A 20,098-nucleotide genomic window follows, 5' to 3' on the forward strand; every position below is an offset into this window, starting at 1 on the left:
CAGCAAACGGTTTTCCTGTTCATCATTTCGAGAAATATTTCACTAAATCGTCACTATATTATTTTGTCTAGAGATGAGTCGATAACACATTTCCTCGATACTCGATATCACATTTCCTCGATATTCGATACAAGGCTTAGAAATTCCAAATACGATAAAGTGCGTGTATTTGGGAATTACTTTATTACAGTTTCTGCACCCTCAAGCTACTCTAACAATACTGTTGCTTGCGACTCAGAGCAGTGTACGTTTGGTATATCCAATAGAAGATTATTTTACCAGAGACAAACAAACAAAAGTCTAAAATTTTCAGGACTCATCCCTTCTTCTCAGAAGCCAACATATTTTACCTACACATGCAATTAGAAAACCATTCAAGCTAAGATAAAGATACATTTACTCAAATATATTAAACAATATTGAATATCTATGCAATGCCAACACACGTTCTCAGAGACGCTCTGTGCTCTTCACTGAAGCTATGTAGTGACAATATCTTGAGATGCGCAATAAGTATAACAATATCAATCTAAAAGCACATTCAAATTTCTTCTTGCAACCGCTTTTGTTAACATCATATATTAGTCGTATTGACGTAAAAGGAATCGAAAAAATGTTGAACTTGATAAAAAAATTCATGTGCCACATAAAAAGTTTGTCGTCGTCATAGCTACCTGACTCCCGGGATTTGTCTACCCTTGATTTTTACAGTACGTAAAACGTATGTACATAGACTACTTTAGGTCTAATTAAAGACTGGAACAAATAATTGAAAAAAAGCACAACTCTCAGTACAAACTTAAAACAAATTATATTGACTGCGTGCTTTACGAGTCCCTATACATTACAACCAAACATTTTAAGTGTTTCAAATGAAAGTTTTTTCTGACTATTACACTTTTACTACGTCATACTACTTTTGATCAATAAAACGGTACGAAAGGTCGTGTTTCAACCAATCATGGTTGTTCATCGCTACAATTTTATCACTTCCCTAGCATTTATTTATTTTTATCACTTCCCTAGCATTCGTTTTTTTGATTGCCAACATTTCAAACTGCAAATTCTTTACGGTACTATAAAATATCCTTTGCGATAGTCATTTCTTTACCACATAGATAGTCAACTGAAAATGCGGCTCCGTTCAAACGATTTGGTGAAGCTAACGTTAATGAAATACAATTTAGTAAGTCAATACTTTGTTGTATTAGAGTACTTTATTTCTTCTATTCTTTTTAATCGTGCAATAGTCAATTAAATCCCATTCGAGTTTTGATTTTATCTAGATAAATCAAAACATCTAGTGACATTCCTGTTGATAAAATACACTTCCTCATTTCCTACCAAACTCTTCTATTAGAGCAATGATCTGCAGGCGTCTAGCTTTGTTTTGTTTTCGCATGTTCAATGAACAGCAGACCTGAACTGTGCAGCAAGTTTGATGCCGCCGGGCTATACTTCACCTGCAATATTGCGAGTTTCTCGGAGAGTCTGGTGTCAAAGTCAGGACTCTACTTACATTGAAAAGTAGCCTATTTTCAGGCTGCAGAAAATCAATTACTAGATTTTAAAGGAAAAACGCCTCCACCATCTCTGACAATGAAAAGCTGTTTCTGACATGTCTGCCTTGAAAGCCATCTAATGAATAAACATTGTTCACATTCAGCTCAGCCGAGAATGACGCGCTTGGATACCGCGTGAGCGATTTACTGCGGCTGGGAAGCGGAACCGCGCCCATCGGGATTGGACAAACCACGAACTAGTAGTGCAAAAATACGAAATGCCAGCTGTTGGGACGTCATTTACTCATCCAAATTAAGAAAATCGTTCCTGAAGCCGTCTGTTGTGGTTCGAAACCACGTGATGCTGCAGTTGCCTTGCTAGAAGCCACACAATGACCTGAGAGCATTTTATGTTCGTGATTGTAACAATATTTTGATGTCAATGTATATGTCATTTATTTGGAGACATAATAAGAAAACCGCTTTGAGACTTTAACAAATTATTCAAAATAGTGTTTTAACAAATCTATTAGGTTTTCATTATTTGACTCCAGTTAAATATCTACATCAATTTTCTTTTGTTCTTTTTTTTTCTAAAAATGTGTCCCCTTTTATTCAGTATGCTCCATTGCAGTAATGCAATACTACACACATTTGTTGCTACACTGTTTTTACATTCTGTCGGAACTTAAAACAAAAACTAATAGTAAACTATTTACAATATTTACAAGGATGTAAAGTCTGCTGACTGAACAGAGTTTATGAATTATTTAAAATTATTAATACTAATATTTTAACTAGAGTAGTATTTTCACTATATACAATATAATACACTGCCGTGAAGTCTATTGACTTAATAAAAGTGGTGAATCGCTTATAATTATTTTATTTTGTTCTATCAGTTAAATTAATTATCAAATTAGGTGCTGCTATTTTTATGTACAAAGTTATTAACAATTTACTGCATAGCAATATTATATTTCAGTTTAATAAAGATATACATACTTATTCAACAAGACGCAGAACCCGTAAGTAGGGGAAATATGACGTCAGCCTCACTCCACTTCTATTGGGGATGATCGACTTCCAACATGCCGCCACTTTGGACGGGCAGAGAATGTAAACAACTCTACGCCATTAGATCCAAAAATGATATTTAGAAAACTGCATAAAACGTCTGCAGCAAGATCTCAGAGGCCTCCGGGTCACAGAACTAGCTAGGCAAAACAATTGAGGTCAGTCTGGTATCGACGTCATTGTGCTGGACACTCCAGATCGCGTGAGCTGCATTATTTAGAGTCCACAGGATTTCTTACTGCAGGAAGCTTCAAGGAATCGCCTATTTTGAGTACAAACACGTTTTCCACATTCATAAGAAGTATTCCTAATGCCCCACTGGAGAAGGAGAGAGCGTAATATGATTACTAAATCATGTACGATTACACGCAAGAGACATGGCGCTGTGATGTGAGGATTACAGGGGATAATTAGAGCTGCCGGATGTGATTTCAGCGAACGGATCTGCCAGCACATTCAAATTGAAACAATAATGTTCCAATTCAATGGCCAACTTCTGGCCTCACATTCAGTTGCAAACTAGAAGATATCTATGGCAGCGCCAATAACTGCGTTCCGTGATGTGCAATGACACGCTACAGTAAGGAAATATACAGAATGTAGCTTTGCGCTCTACGGGATTGTAGGGCATTTGTTTCGACTGCATACAGTACGTATGATATAAATGTTATCTTCCGGCCCAGAACAATACTTCACACATGTACGATATTGGCACTATTGAAAGTGAACGTCATACATCAGCCGAAATCAAATTAATCTAGTGTTCTACTGACTGACTAACCTCAAAGCTGCAGACCAGAACATCCACTTTGCTTTTAAGAACTCTGCTTTTCTGTCTATAGGCCTATACATAATGATTCGAAACTGATGGCCTAGAATTTGGAGATGAAAAATACAAACTAATAGCCTACAAGCAAAAGACTTGCAGTAAACATCGGTCCGCAAATGATAATACATATTTTCTGTTAAGACATTTCTAGCGTTTGAAATTATTATTTGAGCGAACATTTTGCACAAAATCGGAATGTAAATGTAATTAAACAACATCTTAAACAGTTACTTTTACATAATTATAGAAAAATTCAGCTTGTGAATAATTTGCTTGACGTTCGTTTCAGCCTAGTTACCCAACACGTTCCTTATACTCACCCTGTGCCTGGCCGGGCAGTCGACCGATCATGGAATGGAATGTACGGAAGGGGGCACCAGCGAATAGGGATTATAAAGAATGGACACTTCGCGTCGGTACCTTTGATGTAGCCGGACTGATTTCAATGACCTTCAAGCCAGCTAGAGCGTCAGATTCTGCTTTCTCCCTAGAGTTGGCGCTGACATCACACCAGCTAGCAGTCGACACAGCGGAAATATAACACATATAATTAATACCTCTAGGTACATTATGTACTCAAATAAAATAAATTGGATCCATAAAATAATAAATCCGTCATTAACTGTAATGTCTAGACTCTAGAGTTCCTTTATAATGAGAGTTGAGACGTTGACCCCAACAACAATTAAAATATGTAATGATTTGATAGCGCTGAAAATGGAAAAACAAAACTCTTACGAGAAGTAAAACCATATACCTATATTATATTATATACAAATATTAAACGAATTCGATCTTAATTTTATAATGTATTATATTATTTTATAATATAATTTATTATATGTGAAATATAAAACATTATTATTACAACTAGTTTGTCACTGAGAAATAAGGAAAAGCTGTTAACTTGAATTTATTTGAAGCAAAGCGTTACTGGATTATGCAATAAGGTAGGCGATGTTTGGATCCTGTGTCTCAATTCTATTCTCAATTATTATCTTAGCGTATGCTCGATTACACTACCTCTAGCGCTTGAAAGTGGAACTAAACGCTGGCGCACACAGAAACAAAACACAGGAAAATTTGCTCAGTGTCCATTCTTTATAATCCCTATTCGCTGGGGGCACTATGGCCTGGGGTCTGCTCACCTCCAACAGAAATGAATACCTGGGACATTTCCTTGGGGTAAAGGCGGCGGGCACGTAGGACTGATATCCCTACTGCTATTAATGCCGATTGTCTGTAAAGATGGGAGAGCCTTAACCTCTCGCCCCTCCCTCTGGGCCTGTCATGGCGTTGCCTTTACCGTTATCTTTTATATAACACATTTCACTGACACTATAAATCACTGATCGAAACTATTCACTGTCACTGTAAGTCATAACTTCACTGACTCACCACGTCAAATAAAACAAACAATTATTACAGCCTTATTGGTCCGTAGAATCATACTTGTAAACTATATTGATCTAAAATTGCTAGTCTAAGACCCTCTTACAAGCTATTTCAAACTAATTTAGAACTCGTCAGGCTAAGTAAATACACGTCACCTTAAGGAATGTAACGCATCTTTCGTAACATTTAAAGTTCATGCACAACTTTTAAGTTATTTTTGAATCTCCTCACAGAACGCTACAGGGTGTCATTCCAGTCAGTATACAGTGCTCACGTAATTTCTTGGATATTATTTCATTCCGAATTTATAAAGAAATATGCAATATTTTTAGCACAAAAATAAATTTGAATATTTCTTCGTAAGTTTGCAATAAAACAATATGCAACAATTTCTTTGAGCTGTAGGAAAAAAGTTTTAATTACTAAAGGTTGGATATTATAAGCTAGAATAATGTGCAGTATGAAAATTAATATTTTATTTACAAACAGATTGGATATTATAATTATGTGTGGTATGAAAATCCAACGGCTTTTATGAAACTACGGAATTTATTTTACATTGCGCTGTTCATGTTTTTCTATTTCCATCATCAATACAGGTTGTCTACTGCCGCTGAACAACTGTGATTAATTTGAGTATTATGTGAAGGATGTAACTGAAGAGTGTGATCTCGGAACTCGTCCAGTCCATTTAGCCATCTTCATGACTTATACATGTAGTCTGTATCATTTTTGAGACCTCTATTATTGTTTTCTTCCAGAACGACGCCAATCCTTATCTAAAAGTTTGTGTTATTGTGCATGTCACTTGAAAATTCGCTCTGTCCGTAGAAAAGTGGATAAAAAAATCTAGCCCAGCCTTTTATACAAACGGACTGAACGCGTTTTGGGATCCAAGTCTTCAATTACACTTTCTGTCGGTAGTTCGTAAACACTGCCATGTGCTAAATATTATTGTGGTTTACTTATGCGTGCATTCCTGTTGATGTTTAATCATAATTTTGCAATAAAACTATCTTTACTTACAACTGTATAAAAGTTCACACGATTTCTTTTAAATCCTTACGCAGCTAAAGCATGAAGGGAGAAATGGGGAGGGGAGGGGAAGGGAGGTCAACTAACTGGAAGGGGCAGGTCCGAACGAATATGACAGTTTATCTGCTTCCGCAAAGCGAAGTTCGATCCACAAGGCTCATGACCTCCTACATCATAGACAAATTGGCTAGTCTCTTATATGAGACAACTCATCCTGCCTAAGGTATTCCGTGGTTTTCCTCAGGCGTAAGACAAATGTCGGGATGAGCCCTATAAGAAATGGGCCACGGACCTATATGCCCTTCCCCATATATACTCCACCTTTATTATAAATTATGTATGCCCTAGTTCAGATAATATTAATAGTCTATTAAACATACGAGGTCACTCAATAAGTCGCAAATTGAAAGGACAGGGACCTCTCAAATTGCAGCTCAGATTTCACGGCGCTTCTTCCGACGGCCTTCACCTGCTTTGTCATCGAACAACAGATGACGGCGTCTTGCCATCCTAACGGCAAACACCAGCCAACTCCTCCTCGCCCCGTTCCGTGATCAATTGATCAATCTCAGCCCCCCTCGCGTATGTGGTACCTAAGAGGTTACGTCCAATTTCGGCTTCCCCTTCAAAATTTTCTAGAGCTCCTTCAGGGGAGCAGCGTAACCCGGAGTGAGACTAGTGGCCAACAGGCTTGGAGCTCACATATTTAGTTTTGTACAGCCCCCAACCCCTTGCAAGGACGCGTTTTGCGTACCTTTTAAATTTTCCTCCCAATTCTCATTCGATTTTTCGATTTTTTCGATTTTCGAAGTTCGATCCTAGAGACGGCAAGCGTGAACCGATCATAGCGCCTGTAATGCATGACGCCGGTACTGAACCAAGTTCTGCAACGCGACCCGGATTCCATCCCCGACCAGTTAATGGTGGAGTGTTAGTTGCACAAAGACTTGCTAGGTGTAGGTTTCAGAGAGCATTTCCGTTTCTCCTAACGGCATTGCACCATTAATCTTGATACTGTGAACCGAGGGCAAAGAGTCTACAATTGTGAAGTCGCCATCATAAATGTATAATCGATCCATTTCGGCGGGTTTTGAATACGCGAACCCTGGATGCAAGCCGCACAATCAGCGAGAACGATCAATTAAATGTAAGCCGTCATCGTCGGCTTAGCTATTTTCTTTTCGAGCTTCATGTTTTAATTCCGCCATTTTCTTTCTCCGCCTGCAGGTTATTCAAGTCCGCTTCTCTCCCATTCCTAACATACTGCAGGCCTGCCACATTACAGTCACTTCTTCGTCTAATCTTGTACACCTTATCCATTATCCTGCATCTCTTTGAAGTAGCGATATTGCCACATTTCAATTACGACCCGCTTCTAGTCCTGCTTTGCTGATAAATCGAACAGAGGAGTCGCCGCTCAGAGGCTGCAGTTCCAAGTGTGAGGCCGACGTGGGGTAATTTCGCCAAACACCACCCCGTTATAAAAAAAAAGTCCACTGAAGCTATACAGGGTGTTAAAAAATCATCAATATTTTGAAAAATGGGTGTAAAATTAAATTTTGTACGAAATAAGGACTTTCAAAATGGTACAAAGACAGCATATCTTATAAGTCAGCTCTTTGCTTGTTTCTTATTACAGACGTACAATATCATATCTGAAATGCAGCAATCAAAAGGATAGCAAGATGTGATGCCATAAGGCTTAAGGCAGAAGGATGCGTTACAATAAATGGAGATCCCTTATAATGTTGATAACCCGAAAATATTAATTTCACGACCGTGTTCATCAGGTTTTTTAATGCATACTAGCGCCTCTCAAAATATTGAGGACTTTTAAACATTCTGTATACTCTCGCAGTTGATTCAGCGGTATTAAATGACTAATAGAAAATCTAATGAACTGTTGAGGAACTGTAAGTTAGCTCCAAGCAAATGCCACATTAAAACACACTGGAACCGCCGAGCGGTCATCTTGACCCCGTTGGTCCAGACCGTCTCTCACACCTGTGCAGTTGATACCCAGGCCATGCTTTTCCACTTCATCGCTTTACAAACGAACACATAGGAAAGCACTGTACATCAGTGGTGGATTTCAGCCGACCAGCGAGAGCTGAAAGCTATGATGCCTGCCTTATACAATCCGTCATTCAGCAATGCTTGCCTTCAGGTCTACTCGTATCGATCCATACATAATTGTCTCTGCTGGGGAATGTGAAAATGGGGAGTCACGGGGTACTCTGCAGTACCTCAACTGAGGTATTATCGCCCAGGCCTGGTGTAGTGTGTGCCCTATAGGTCTAATGCTGCTTGACGACTATTGCAGGTCCCCACCAGGACCGTCAAGCAACGTTGCCATAGCCCGACAACGAAAGCGGTTCTGGGTATCTACGAGTATATATATATATATATATATATATATATATATATATATATATATATATATATATATATATATATATATATATAATTTCAACTGGTAATGGAAATTACAGGAAAACGGCTGAACGGATTTTAATAAATGACCCCTCACTTTGAAGCTTGCAAGTCAAAGTTTTTCAGAAAAATAGTAGCTTTCAGTGAAATGTCAATTTTTCAACATAATTTTCCTATTTTCAAAAATCCATCTGTCGTCAGTTTTGAGAACTAGCTAATTGCATTTCAGAATAAAACAAAACACACACTATAGTACACAATATTACACGAAGGCCATGATCTGCAACAATGCTGACATATTTAGAGCTCAAATTAAATTGGTTATTAAAAACTTAACTTACTAAAAATAATTTACAGGTTCGATTCTGTGGTGTGTAATTTTCTGGGTACAGCTCTGTATTGGATATTAAAAACTATAAAACTTGAGGTGGTTTGATGACATTATTACTATTAGAAATGAAATATTATTGTGATTAATGCCATGATGTGACTATTTTTCATTAATTATACATATTAATGCTATATTGATGATATGAAAGTGAAACGTTTTGGGGTTATATAAGTAGATGTAGAGAATAACTTAAATTAGATTTTGATTTCTATATTTTACTGAGTGGCGGCTATATAGTATATATAGTATATGTTACTGAAAGCTATAAAACTTACGTAAGATAATAATATTATTAAAAATCAAATATTTTTATAGTTATTAATCAAGTGGGGTTGGGTCTTTTTCATATATTTAATGGCGATGTGGTGTAGATATTTATATGCGTGGTTCTCTTCAGTATTGGCTCGAGAGAGAGTATCTTTCATTATTATGGAAGCAAATAACTTTCAGAATGTCCGGTATTCTTCATTGAAAATAAATCTGAAAAATGTTTATTTGAACGTCTAATGGACTTAGTTTGCAGCATTTGCTGCACAAGCCACTAGTAGTATATAATTTGTTTGTTCTGCACTGTAGAATGCTGTGGAGTTCTTAATGCACATAAAACCGATCCACCTATACATGCTGTATATCAAATTGTGGCGAAATTGCAACATTTCCACAGTAATGATAAACAAAAGTACCTTAAATGATCATCTAGAGCAGGGGTTCTTAAACTTTTGTTGGCCAAGACCCAAAGTTAACTGGGCGATAAACTTGTGCGACCCATGGGCCTATTTTGAAGTTAAACAGTGCTATTGTAATAAAAACAAGTAAGTGTAGCAATTATTTATTAATATAGAGTTGTGATATTTCATAACAAGCAATATTATAAAACATAATCATAATCCCAACTACTTTAATTAACATTTCTTTAATTTTTTTTTTCAGGAAGCTACGGCGACCCTTCTTTGGGTCGCGATCCATAGGTTAAGAACTCCTGATCTACAGCAAAATATGTTTCATCCCCTAAGCGTCTATTCTGTGGTTCTATACAGACACGTGGATGTGGGATTAATACCATTTATGAAACAGAGTTTCTCTTTGGTAGTGGACAGTAATCTAATTCCAGCTCAAGGCAGCGATCGCCTTAATTCATTTATAAGTTGACAGTCACGCGCGGGTAGCGGCCGGTTCAGATCCCAATTTCAAAATTGCGAATTTGAATAACGAAATCCTGATATGTGATCACTGGAAGTTACGCTTCTATTCCAACAGAAGTAAAACTTTTACGTCACTCACTACTCCATACTCAAGGGAAAGTATTCAAATTAATATAGAAAATGTATTTGTTATTCATATTTTCTGTTTGCGCCGGGAAGCTCTCAAACTTTAAGGCCCATTCACAATGAAAATTAAACATAACCGTAACATAAACACAGAAGTTTGCGCCCAGCTACCAAATGGGATCATTCACAATGATTCACATAAGCATTGACATAAACATTACCGTAAGACGTTAACATGAAAGTTTGCAAACTCCAAACTTTCATGCTTATGCTTACGTGATTTGCAAACAGAACACAATCGTGGAGCGCTGAAGTATACGACAGAATATGAGGAAATGGCGTCGTTGTTATGTTTCCATGGTTACCAAGTATGTTTGCTGTTATGTTTATGTTCCCATCGTGAATGATCTTGATTTTACCGTAACGTTTATATTCTTAAGTTAACGCTTACGTTATGTTTAATTTTCATTGTGAATGAGCCTTTATCCATACTCCGGTAAAGATCATGGCGTGAGGCAGATATAGATCAATTAAAATCAGTGAAAGTTTATTTTTTGATGTTGCATTTATTACACAAATAACAAAAAGAACTGTACTAAAATTTGCTAACTCTGGAAAATGAAAGAGCTGGCAAATTAACAGGAATAGGGACAACCATAGACTACAGCTGAAAACCCAGAAATAAATATCCTACAATAACATTAAAATTCACCTGAAAAGAGCTCTGATAGAAGTTCACCGGAATGAGGACACTCCAGAAACACCATGAGGACAAACAACAGGGCTCACATGGCTCTCTACTACGTCAGGGTCCAGGGAGTTGGGAAACTAGAGGTGCATAAATAATGGCGTACGAAAGTCAACTTTAAATTAACTTCCGTGTCGGTAGATTCGTATAATATTAACCATCATGAACCACACGCTTTTTCTCATAGCTCATTCTCTCCCACTATGCCAGGTCTCGCTTCCTCATCTATATATAATCGTGTGTTTAGGGGAACGCTGACGGAACATGTTTCATTACTTTGTACATCAGTATCTAAAAACGCGGAAACAGGCAGTTCTGTACAGTATGATTGTTATAATGGGATATATGCCTAATCCATAAGCAGTTACTGTATTGTATAGGTCTAATGAAAAATTAAAATTGTCAAATTGATTTTAAACACTAATTATCAGGGAACGGATTTATATGGACTAAAAATATATGAAATATGTAAATATATATGTAGTTATTTTTACCAAAATATGGAATTAAATATGGATTTTTACCAAAATATGGAATTAAATATGGACTTAAAATTATAAAAAAATGACTATGTACGTTAAATATTGGTACATTTTAATCAAACTAAACAAAAAATATAATGGACGTACCTTATCTTCCAATGTAGTTTCAACAAAACACAATTTTTATTGTCTGTTACCATAACAATAGGTTACAAACATTTCTTTCAAGTGCTGAAAAGTGAATCTTCTTCTATTGTCTCTGAGGATAGATTTATACTGACTAAAAGAGCGTTCGACGTCACAAGAAGTAACTGGTACATAATTCAATTTCACAATGTCTGCTGGGGATAAGTCCAAGTTAATCTTCACTGTTGATTCACCACTCATCACAGCAACAACCTTTTGTAGTTCTTCATATCCAGGGTTTTTTGAAAGTACAGTGTCCACCTTAGCTCTTACTGCATCTGCAACTTTACCTCTACCACGATTCAGTTGTTCCACAGTACTATTTATAATTTCAAAACTTTCAGATAGTGAAAGGTGCCTATTTTGGAGACTTTTGAGCGTTTTTATGATGCATGAAAATGTATGCTGAATGTGAGCTAAGTCATTCTTCACACTTATGTCACAGGTAACTGTTTTCGCAGTATCAATTGAGACTGCATCTTCAGAGTCCAATGCAAGGAGAACATTGTTAATAGAGTCTATATGTTCGGCATAATATTCAACTGCTTCTAGCCATGTACCCCATCTAGTTAAAATTGGCTTTGGTGGCAATGGAATTTCAGGGTACATTTCTTTCAACACGTTAACTCTACTGGGAGCTTTGAGAAATACTTTTTTCACTGATGAAATCAACAAATCTACTTTAGGGAAATTGTCTCTGACCACTTCTGCCACACGATGAAATGCATGCGCCACACAAGTAAAATGAGTCAATTTAGGATATACAACAGATAATGCTTGTCCAGCTTTGACCATATAAGGGGCAGCATCGCTAATAAAGAATAACACATTATCGTACATAATACCCTTTGGCCACAGGATACCCATAGCTTCGTTGAACAGTTTAACTATAGTTTTGTTATTGCACTTTTCTAGAACATCACAATGTAAAAGAATTCGTTCAGAATATTGTTCACTTAACAAACCGATAACTACATTACCAACAAGTCTACCTTCTTTGTCGGGAGTCTCATCAATGGAAACCCAAATTGAACTATCTTTAATTTCATCTCTTATCTTCTGTATTGTCTCATCGTAGATGGATGGAGCATACGTCTTCCTAAGTGTTGACTCATCCGGGATTGTATGTTGAGTATATTTTTCAAGGAATTCCCTGAAGACCTTATTCTTTAGTTTGTAGAGAGGAATATCAGCAGAGATGAGAGAACGGCACAGGTCGATGTTAAACTCAGATCTTACATTCGATGTTGTTGGTTGTGTTAAAAACAATTGTCTCTGCTTGGAATTTAGTTGTTTGTTGGCCTGATGTTTACTAGTTGTAATGTGTTGTTGCACCAGGAACTTTTGTGTAGATGATACTGCACACTGACACAAATTACAAAATAATATTTTATTGTCAGTTGATAAACCATCTTCTTTAAATTCTGAAATGTAACTTGTTAGTTTTGATTTTAAATTGACTGAATGACGTACTTTTGGCATATTTACCGTCTTTATAGTATGATTTACAAAACTGAACCTATGTGTACTCTGACTGGCATTTAACTGTTGAGCTGCACAACTGAAGTCTGTTAAAAATTTTAAATTAAATTAATACAGTTTTGTAACTTACTTTCCCATTGTTGATAGGACTGCTAATTTTCAAATAACTCTTATGTTAAAGGGATTACTGAACATGTGTTTAAATCTCTATTGTTGAAATGTATTTTTAAAAGTTAATGGAATTTTGTTTTGTTTTATTGTTAAACCTAATATAATATGGACTGTTTTATATGAAATATGGAAAATATATGGAAATTAACGAAAATATGTACTAAACTCTAAAATATGGAAAAATATGGAAAATAAAAGTAGGATTTTTCAACCCTACACATTGTGAAACATAAAGATAATGCAAAATATAAATTATATTAGCTTTATAAGTAAATATGTATTTACATATAAATCCTTTCCCTGCTAATTATATTTAGTATACAAACTTTAACACGATCATACTACGAACAACTATTTAAACAACAAGGACACGTTTAACAAACGTAACTTTGTAATTTCTTAATTCACGAAGTTTAATGGTAATTAATGAAATCTTTTAATTAAAGATATAATTCCTTTCACTTATTCAATAATGTCGTCCCTGCAACCTGACACGCTTCACTGTTTACTAGTCTGGCTCCAACGCAGACACTAAACTGGAATCAATTAAAGTATCCTGCTACACTTTTAATGTTGTTCATTCTGCATTTGTGTTCTGAAATTGTCTGCTGATATTAAAGCGCATAACAAATCAGACAACGAGCCCCTCGGTCTTCTAGAACAAAAACGTATTATTCTCCCAACTCATGATAGCGACTTACTTCGTGCACTGGCCGCCACTGACTGTGACGACTACTCGCTCTACCTGTCCCTGTCACCCTAGGAGAAGCAAATCGCTTTGAAAGGCCCTTCAGCAGGCCTGACGAATACCATTACAGAAAAATATTGTACCTGCTTTTTATACAAGTTGGCAAAACCAGTTATTCTCTCCATCTCTGGTTACAATTAGAGATACCACAGAATATTTAGTAATGCATTCCACGTCACATTTCAACACGTAACAAATTCACATGTTCCAAGAAATAATTTTCTGGGGAACACCGGATCTTGTCAATTTTAGTCACACACATGGACTTAGTCACATGTCTCATGCCCGACCGGGGAATGGTGGCAATGCTTGAGCATTTTGCAAAATGCCTATTTCCCTACGAATTCCTCTTACGCACCGCTACTGAGGGATTTCCCAACCTCAAAACTAAGGCTACTGAAATTTTTGCTTTACCAGAGGTAACCTACTGTCATAAAAAAATGGTCGAAAAAACCACAAATTTCTGTACAACGCGGAACCGAGATGTACTTATATACCGCATGTGCCATGAACTTTGATATGGTGAAAGTCTAGTTCATCGTTGAAAAAAGAAGCCCGTAAGAATGAAGGAGTATGGAGTCCTGTTCCAGACTGGTACTCACCCGGCACACACTTGTGCTCCTTGAGGAACTCCCTGCGTAGGTACCGCAGCTCCTTGACGCGCTGCGCCTCCTCGGGGCCCTCGATGGCGGAGAAGATGGCGGCGCCCAGCACGAGGAACAGGATGTAGAAGGCGGACAGCACCAGCAGGCGAGCAGAGCTGCGGCTCAGGCCCAGCCCCGGCAGCTGCATCGCGCACCGCCTCTGCGACAGAGAGTGGGGTGGCAATGCTGTTATGAATTTATCATTAACTAGGACTGTGAATTAAGACTGCTTAATTCAGACGGAACGTACAATATCAGTCCTGCACAGACCTTAGTTCCGTTATACAGGGACAGCATTTTATTTTTACTAACATTTTTAATATTAACTTGGCCATACCTCTGGATCAACGCCGTTTGCTACCCCCTTCCACGACTGGAGTTCGATGATACTGGCGTAATATACAAACAAATCACTTTACTAGGTATAGGAAGGAAGAAAAGTAGTTCATCCATTTACGTAAACTAGGAAATATCGCGATTTTTAGTTTGACTATTACACTTTTACTACGTCACACTAGTTTAGACCAATAAAACGGTACGAAAGGACGTCTTTCAACCAATCATGGCTGCTTATTGCACAATTTTATCGCGTCCCTAGCATTTGTTTAATTTTATCGCGTCCCTAGCATTTCTTTATTTTTATCACTACCCTAGCATTCGTTTCTCTGTTTGCCAACATTTCAAACTGCACTGGTCTGGACGTCAAAAACAGAAAATTACAAACCACTCCAGTCGATGCACAGCACTTTCAAATATGACTCGCATTGGCATTCAAGAACAAGAATTAATAAAGATCACTGGTCATATATGAAGAGCACCATTCGGAATCCTGAATAAGTTGAGGGATACACCACGTACATCAACGAGTTCACTTCTTTTACGCACACGTCCAATATAACATCAACTGAACCACCAACCACTAAAACATTCAAATTTGAAAATTGTACTTTCAATAATTGTTTCTTTTAAAATTATTCATGTTTATTTTTTATGTCATCATCGTTAATTACAATGTTTCTTGTTTATTTCATCATCCCTAATTAAAACTTTTCTAACACTTGTTTATATTATTTAGGTTATGTTATAGCTTCTGCTATATTATTATAGATAGTCACGTATCAGAGATTGTTTAATACTGAGATTTATTGAACATCATCTGTCAAGTGGCGTTGATTATTGGGATCGGGATAATTGAAGTGGAATGCAAATGTTTTAATAAAAATGAAACTGAATCAACAAAGCCTTCTTGACCAGTAACCTTCCACACAGTTCAATGACGATTCCATAGTTGGCACAACTGATAGCAAGAAAACGGCTAATAATAACACACTACTGCCATCTACTAGCGTAATATTTATAATGTTGAGATGGTACAAATTTGAAGACAGTTGTATTTTTGTAAGTCAATATTTTATTGTATTGGAGTACTTCGTCACTTCTAATCTTTATATACTTTCTTCTAATCGTTAATAGTCAATTAAATCCCACTCGAGTTTTGATTTTCTCTAGATAAATCAAAACCTCTAGTGAGATTACTGTTGATAATTTTCATTAGGTTTTTGTTTAATCAAAATACAGTACAGTATTAACAATGAGTGTTTTTATTCACGAACTGAGTTATCCATGCGGACGTATTCATTATGCAGTGTATATTATACTGTCTACAACACATTAGCGTACAATATAGAGAATGAAGTTAAATTGAAAAATAATCATAATATGGATATTTAAACACATTTTTTAAAATGGTGGCCGTTCATTTCGATACAGGCTTCAGTTCTTTTGTGCATATTATCGTACTATAGACTACTGTACGTAATTCCAATTACCAGTTTCGTCCTTCGTAACTAGTAACTCATGTTGAAATAATTCTGTACCTACTCCATAAAAGAGTACCTTACGTACTGTAAATTCAATCTTCACTTCTGCCCGATCCGAAAAGATAAAATTACTCAGACATGCTATCTACTGTCCGTCCAAGTGTTACGTCGCAGCGTCGTAGAAAGGGGGGAAATCACGTGACAGTTAATTACGTAACGAGGCCCTTTTATTTAAGTTATTTTAAACAATTGCGTAGGTATAATATTACGTAGACGTCCAATTCCTAACAGAAATTAATGTTCCCAGAAAAGAGCTAAGACAGCCCAGCCACTAACATTTACAGAGAGGCGAATAGAAGCAGGGGGGGGGGCCGGGATGTGACGTAGGCAAATGGAAAATGATGCACTATTGAAAGCTCTTTCGTCACAGGAAAACGTGAACATATTTTTGGAACGTACTGTTTACTATGATCGTAAGGTTACTATGACTGTATATGCGGTCTTGGATCTGTGTGGAGGATGGTTGAACTTACTTAGTAGAACGGGTGGGAGTGAAGTACATTCAAAAACTCAGGTACAATAAAAATTGAAGTAAAAATAAAGTGATGTCCTGTACAAGGGAGCCGTGAAGCTTACGAACACCAACGTGCGCTGACTCAGGCACTCAGACATGTCAATATTATCAACGTCTACGATTTATTAAACATGACGGTGACGTTTGCAGTGACAAACAAGACGAAGCGTGAAGGGTTTTGCACTAGTAAAACTGCACCAACGCTGAAGTCAGCTGTCGTGAAACTTCGGTCATAAGAACGTCGTGTCGCCCTAGAACTTGTCAGAGTGATTAATCACGTGATATGCTGCGCCATTGGTTGATGCTCAACACCTGCTCGTCTTCCAACCACACGGAGCGCCTCTACAGCTCACCAGAGATGTTCTAATATCTTAATGCCAATTAATAAAAGCCTGTCTAAATACAATGAGAATAAACTTCATTCACCGTTTTACTTACTTCTCACTTATTTTCTCTCGAAAATATTTTCTGTAAAGTAAATTCAGTTAATATGATCAACTTGAGAAGATTCGTCATTTATACTAAACTCAAAGTTAAGGTGAAATAACCGGAAGTTATATTGAATCTATTCAACAAAACTTCGCAGTTAAATGTAAAGGCCCATTCACAATGAAAATTAAACATAACCGTAACACAAATACAGAAGTTTGCGCCCAGGCTACCAAATAGGATCATTCACAATGATTCACATAAGCATTGACATAAACATTACCGTAAGACGTTAACAGGAAAGTTTGCAAACTCCAAACTTTCATGCTTATGCTTACGTGATTTGCAAACAGAACACAATCGTGGAGCTCTGAAGTATACGACAGAATATGAGGAAATGGCGTCGTTGTTATGTTTCCATGGTTACCAAGTATGTTTGCAGTTATGTTTTCTTTTTTCCCATCATGAATGATGGTATGACTTCTTGATTTTACCGTACGTTTATATTTTTAAGTTAACGCTTACGTTATGTTTAATTTTCATTGTGAATGAGCCTTAACTCAGGATTAATTTGGTGTCTTAATCTAATGTTAATTGTTCATCCAATTGGCCCTGAAACATTCGAAGATGGCGCACCGTCCACGTCTATATCCTTGCACGGATCTTGGCGATCGTGTCATCAGTAGGTACTTTCTAACAATATGGCCTGCACGACCTCCAGATCTCAATCCGGCCGATATTTGGTTGTGAAGTCACCTTAATAACGAGTTTTCATGGCACATCCAACATCTCTACGAAACTGAAAGCTGCTACCTCACAAAAAAATTGACAATATTACAAGACATTGTCTGAAAAATGAATGAAGAAGAGAACGGTGCACATATTCCCATTGTTTTGTAAAAACCGATCCAATGTTTGCCCAACAGTGATTTTTGTTTCTTTCCCACCTCAAATATTATAGCATTTATACGCTATATAAGCAGTAACATGAGCTGCTGCCAGGAAGTCGAAAGAAGGACAGTAATGGCAAAGAAAGCCTTTGATAGAAAAAGGAGCATCTTCTGTAGACCTCTGCAGAAAGAACTAAGGAAGAGACTAGTGAAGTGCTTTGTGTGGAGTGTGACAATGTATTGGGCAGAAACATGGATATTAAGACGAAGTGAAGAGAAACGACTAGAATGATTTAAAATGTTGATATGGAGAAGAATGGAGCGTGTGAAATAGACAGAGGAAGGAAGAGTACCTATATGAATGGAGTTGCACCATGGAGAACGAACTACGTAGTATCGGACTAATATGATTAATTGCGCAGTTGTGGAATAGCGATAGGAGAAACGGCAGTACCATGTGAAAACCTAATGGCGATCAACTGACAATCTGTCTAAAGATTTCAAGTGCTCGTTACCTGAAGCACCTTCCGCTGCAGATGGAACCCGAGTAGCACGACACGCCGCCTGCAGGGTCCGCCTATCACGCAGCAAGATAGTGCGCAACTTTCAAATTTCATTCCCCGAGATAAGTCTGCTGTATCAGTTGGCAGTAATTACAAAGTAGGAACTCAGGGTGGAGTATAATCTACACCGTGTCCTACTTTAACAATTCCTTTATTCACATGTGTGCTGCATATCTTTGGCGATGTTTCACGGCTCTACAAGACACCCGAGCGATTGAGTTGGCCACGAACTTCGCAGTGGTAGTGTACGACATGGCAGAATCACGCTGATGTTCAGACCCCGAATTCACCTTCACGCTCCAGTGGGATGTTGCAGACGACGTACAAACCCGTCTTACTCCCCAAACTCTTCAAATCTCAGATGAAGCGATATCTATCTTCTTTATCGATATGTGTGAGCTCATGATGAAGTTCAAATTTATACGTTTTCATCTGTAAAGTTTCCGTGCGGTATTCCCAGCTCAGCAAGGACTTCCGGTCTTTTTCTGCGGACACAGACGACCAGTCGTGACAATTGGTGATGCCACTTCGTTATCAACTTCCTGATGACTGCCTCCGCCTATATTTAGTTCGAAAAGAATGTTGCACTTGGTAGCACAACCATTTCTATCGAATTGCAGGACGCGAATGATTTTCTACACCAGCGGTTCCCAAACTTTTTTAGCCACGGAGCCCTTTTTGAAGCAAAATTTTCTCCTGGAGCCCCAAGAAATATTTAGTTATTATTTTTTATCTGTCTACGTTCTATGAAACATATTACAAACTCATGTACACAAGATCCTTCGCACGAGCCCGTACGGCCATTCGTGCTATAACTATGCACAGTTTGAATCTCAAAACGAAAATAATACTACTAATAATAAAATAGTAAAACAACAGTTATTATTGCTACTACCGTTATAATTAATTATCACAATTATAACTAATCTAACTTCATACCAAATTTCACAAAAAATAATAAAAATAAAATAAATGTAAGATATGAAGGAAAAACACAGTGAAACACACACACATATACATACATACATACATACATACATACATACATACATAAACAATTCAATTCCTTATTGAAACTGCACCAAATAACCCAAATAATAAATATGAAGGTAATACATAAAAAACCATAGGCCTACACACGCAATAAAATACAAATAGAAAAAAAGACACAATAAATACAAAAAGAACATTATCCCCTAATTACCTCATTCGCTCAGTGTTAATACCACTCATTACAACACTAATAAATAACTCTTTCTCTTCTTTCCTCGGCTCCCTCCCCCTCGGCCAGTTCCACCCTCAACTGTCGAACTTTTGCCATGATTTTTTCCACACAGTCACAGAATTTAGCGTTATTTAATATATCGTATGTCGCCAAGTGCCCCCTGCTAGATGTAATGAAGGACTCTGGCAGGAATCGTTTCCTCAGAG

At 37.2% G+C, this 20,098-nt stretch overlaps 1 protein-coding gene across 3 annotated transcripts in view; it reads right to left on the bottom strand.

The window, feature by feature from the left end:
• The window catches only part of LOC138713948 (potassium channel subfamily K member 1-like), a 164,030-nt gene that overhangs the window by 105,972 nt on the left and 37,960 nt on the right, over positions 1 to 20,098 (bottom strand). For all 3 annotated transcript variants that reach the window (XM_069846517.1, XM_069846519.1, XM_069846520.1), the window contains exon 2: positions 14,350 to 14,551. In XM_069846517.1, coding sequence (XP_069702618.1) covers positions 14,350 to 14,551 — 202 coding nt within the window. The remainder of the gene's footprint in view (positions 1 to 14,349; positions 14,552 to 20,098) is intronic.

Source organism: Periplaneta americana, chromosome 14, assembly GCF_040183065.1.
Source record: "Periplaneta americana isolate PAMFEO1 chromosome 14, P.americana_PAMFEO1_priV1, whole genome shotgun sequence".
NCBI lineage: Eukaryota > Metazoa > Arthropoda > Insecta > Blattodea > Blattidae > Periplaneta > Periplaneta americana.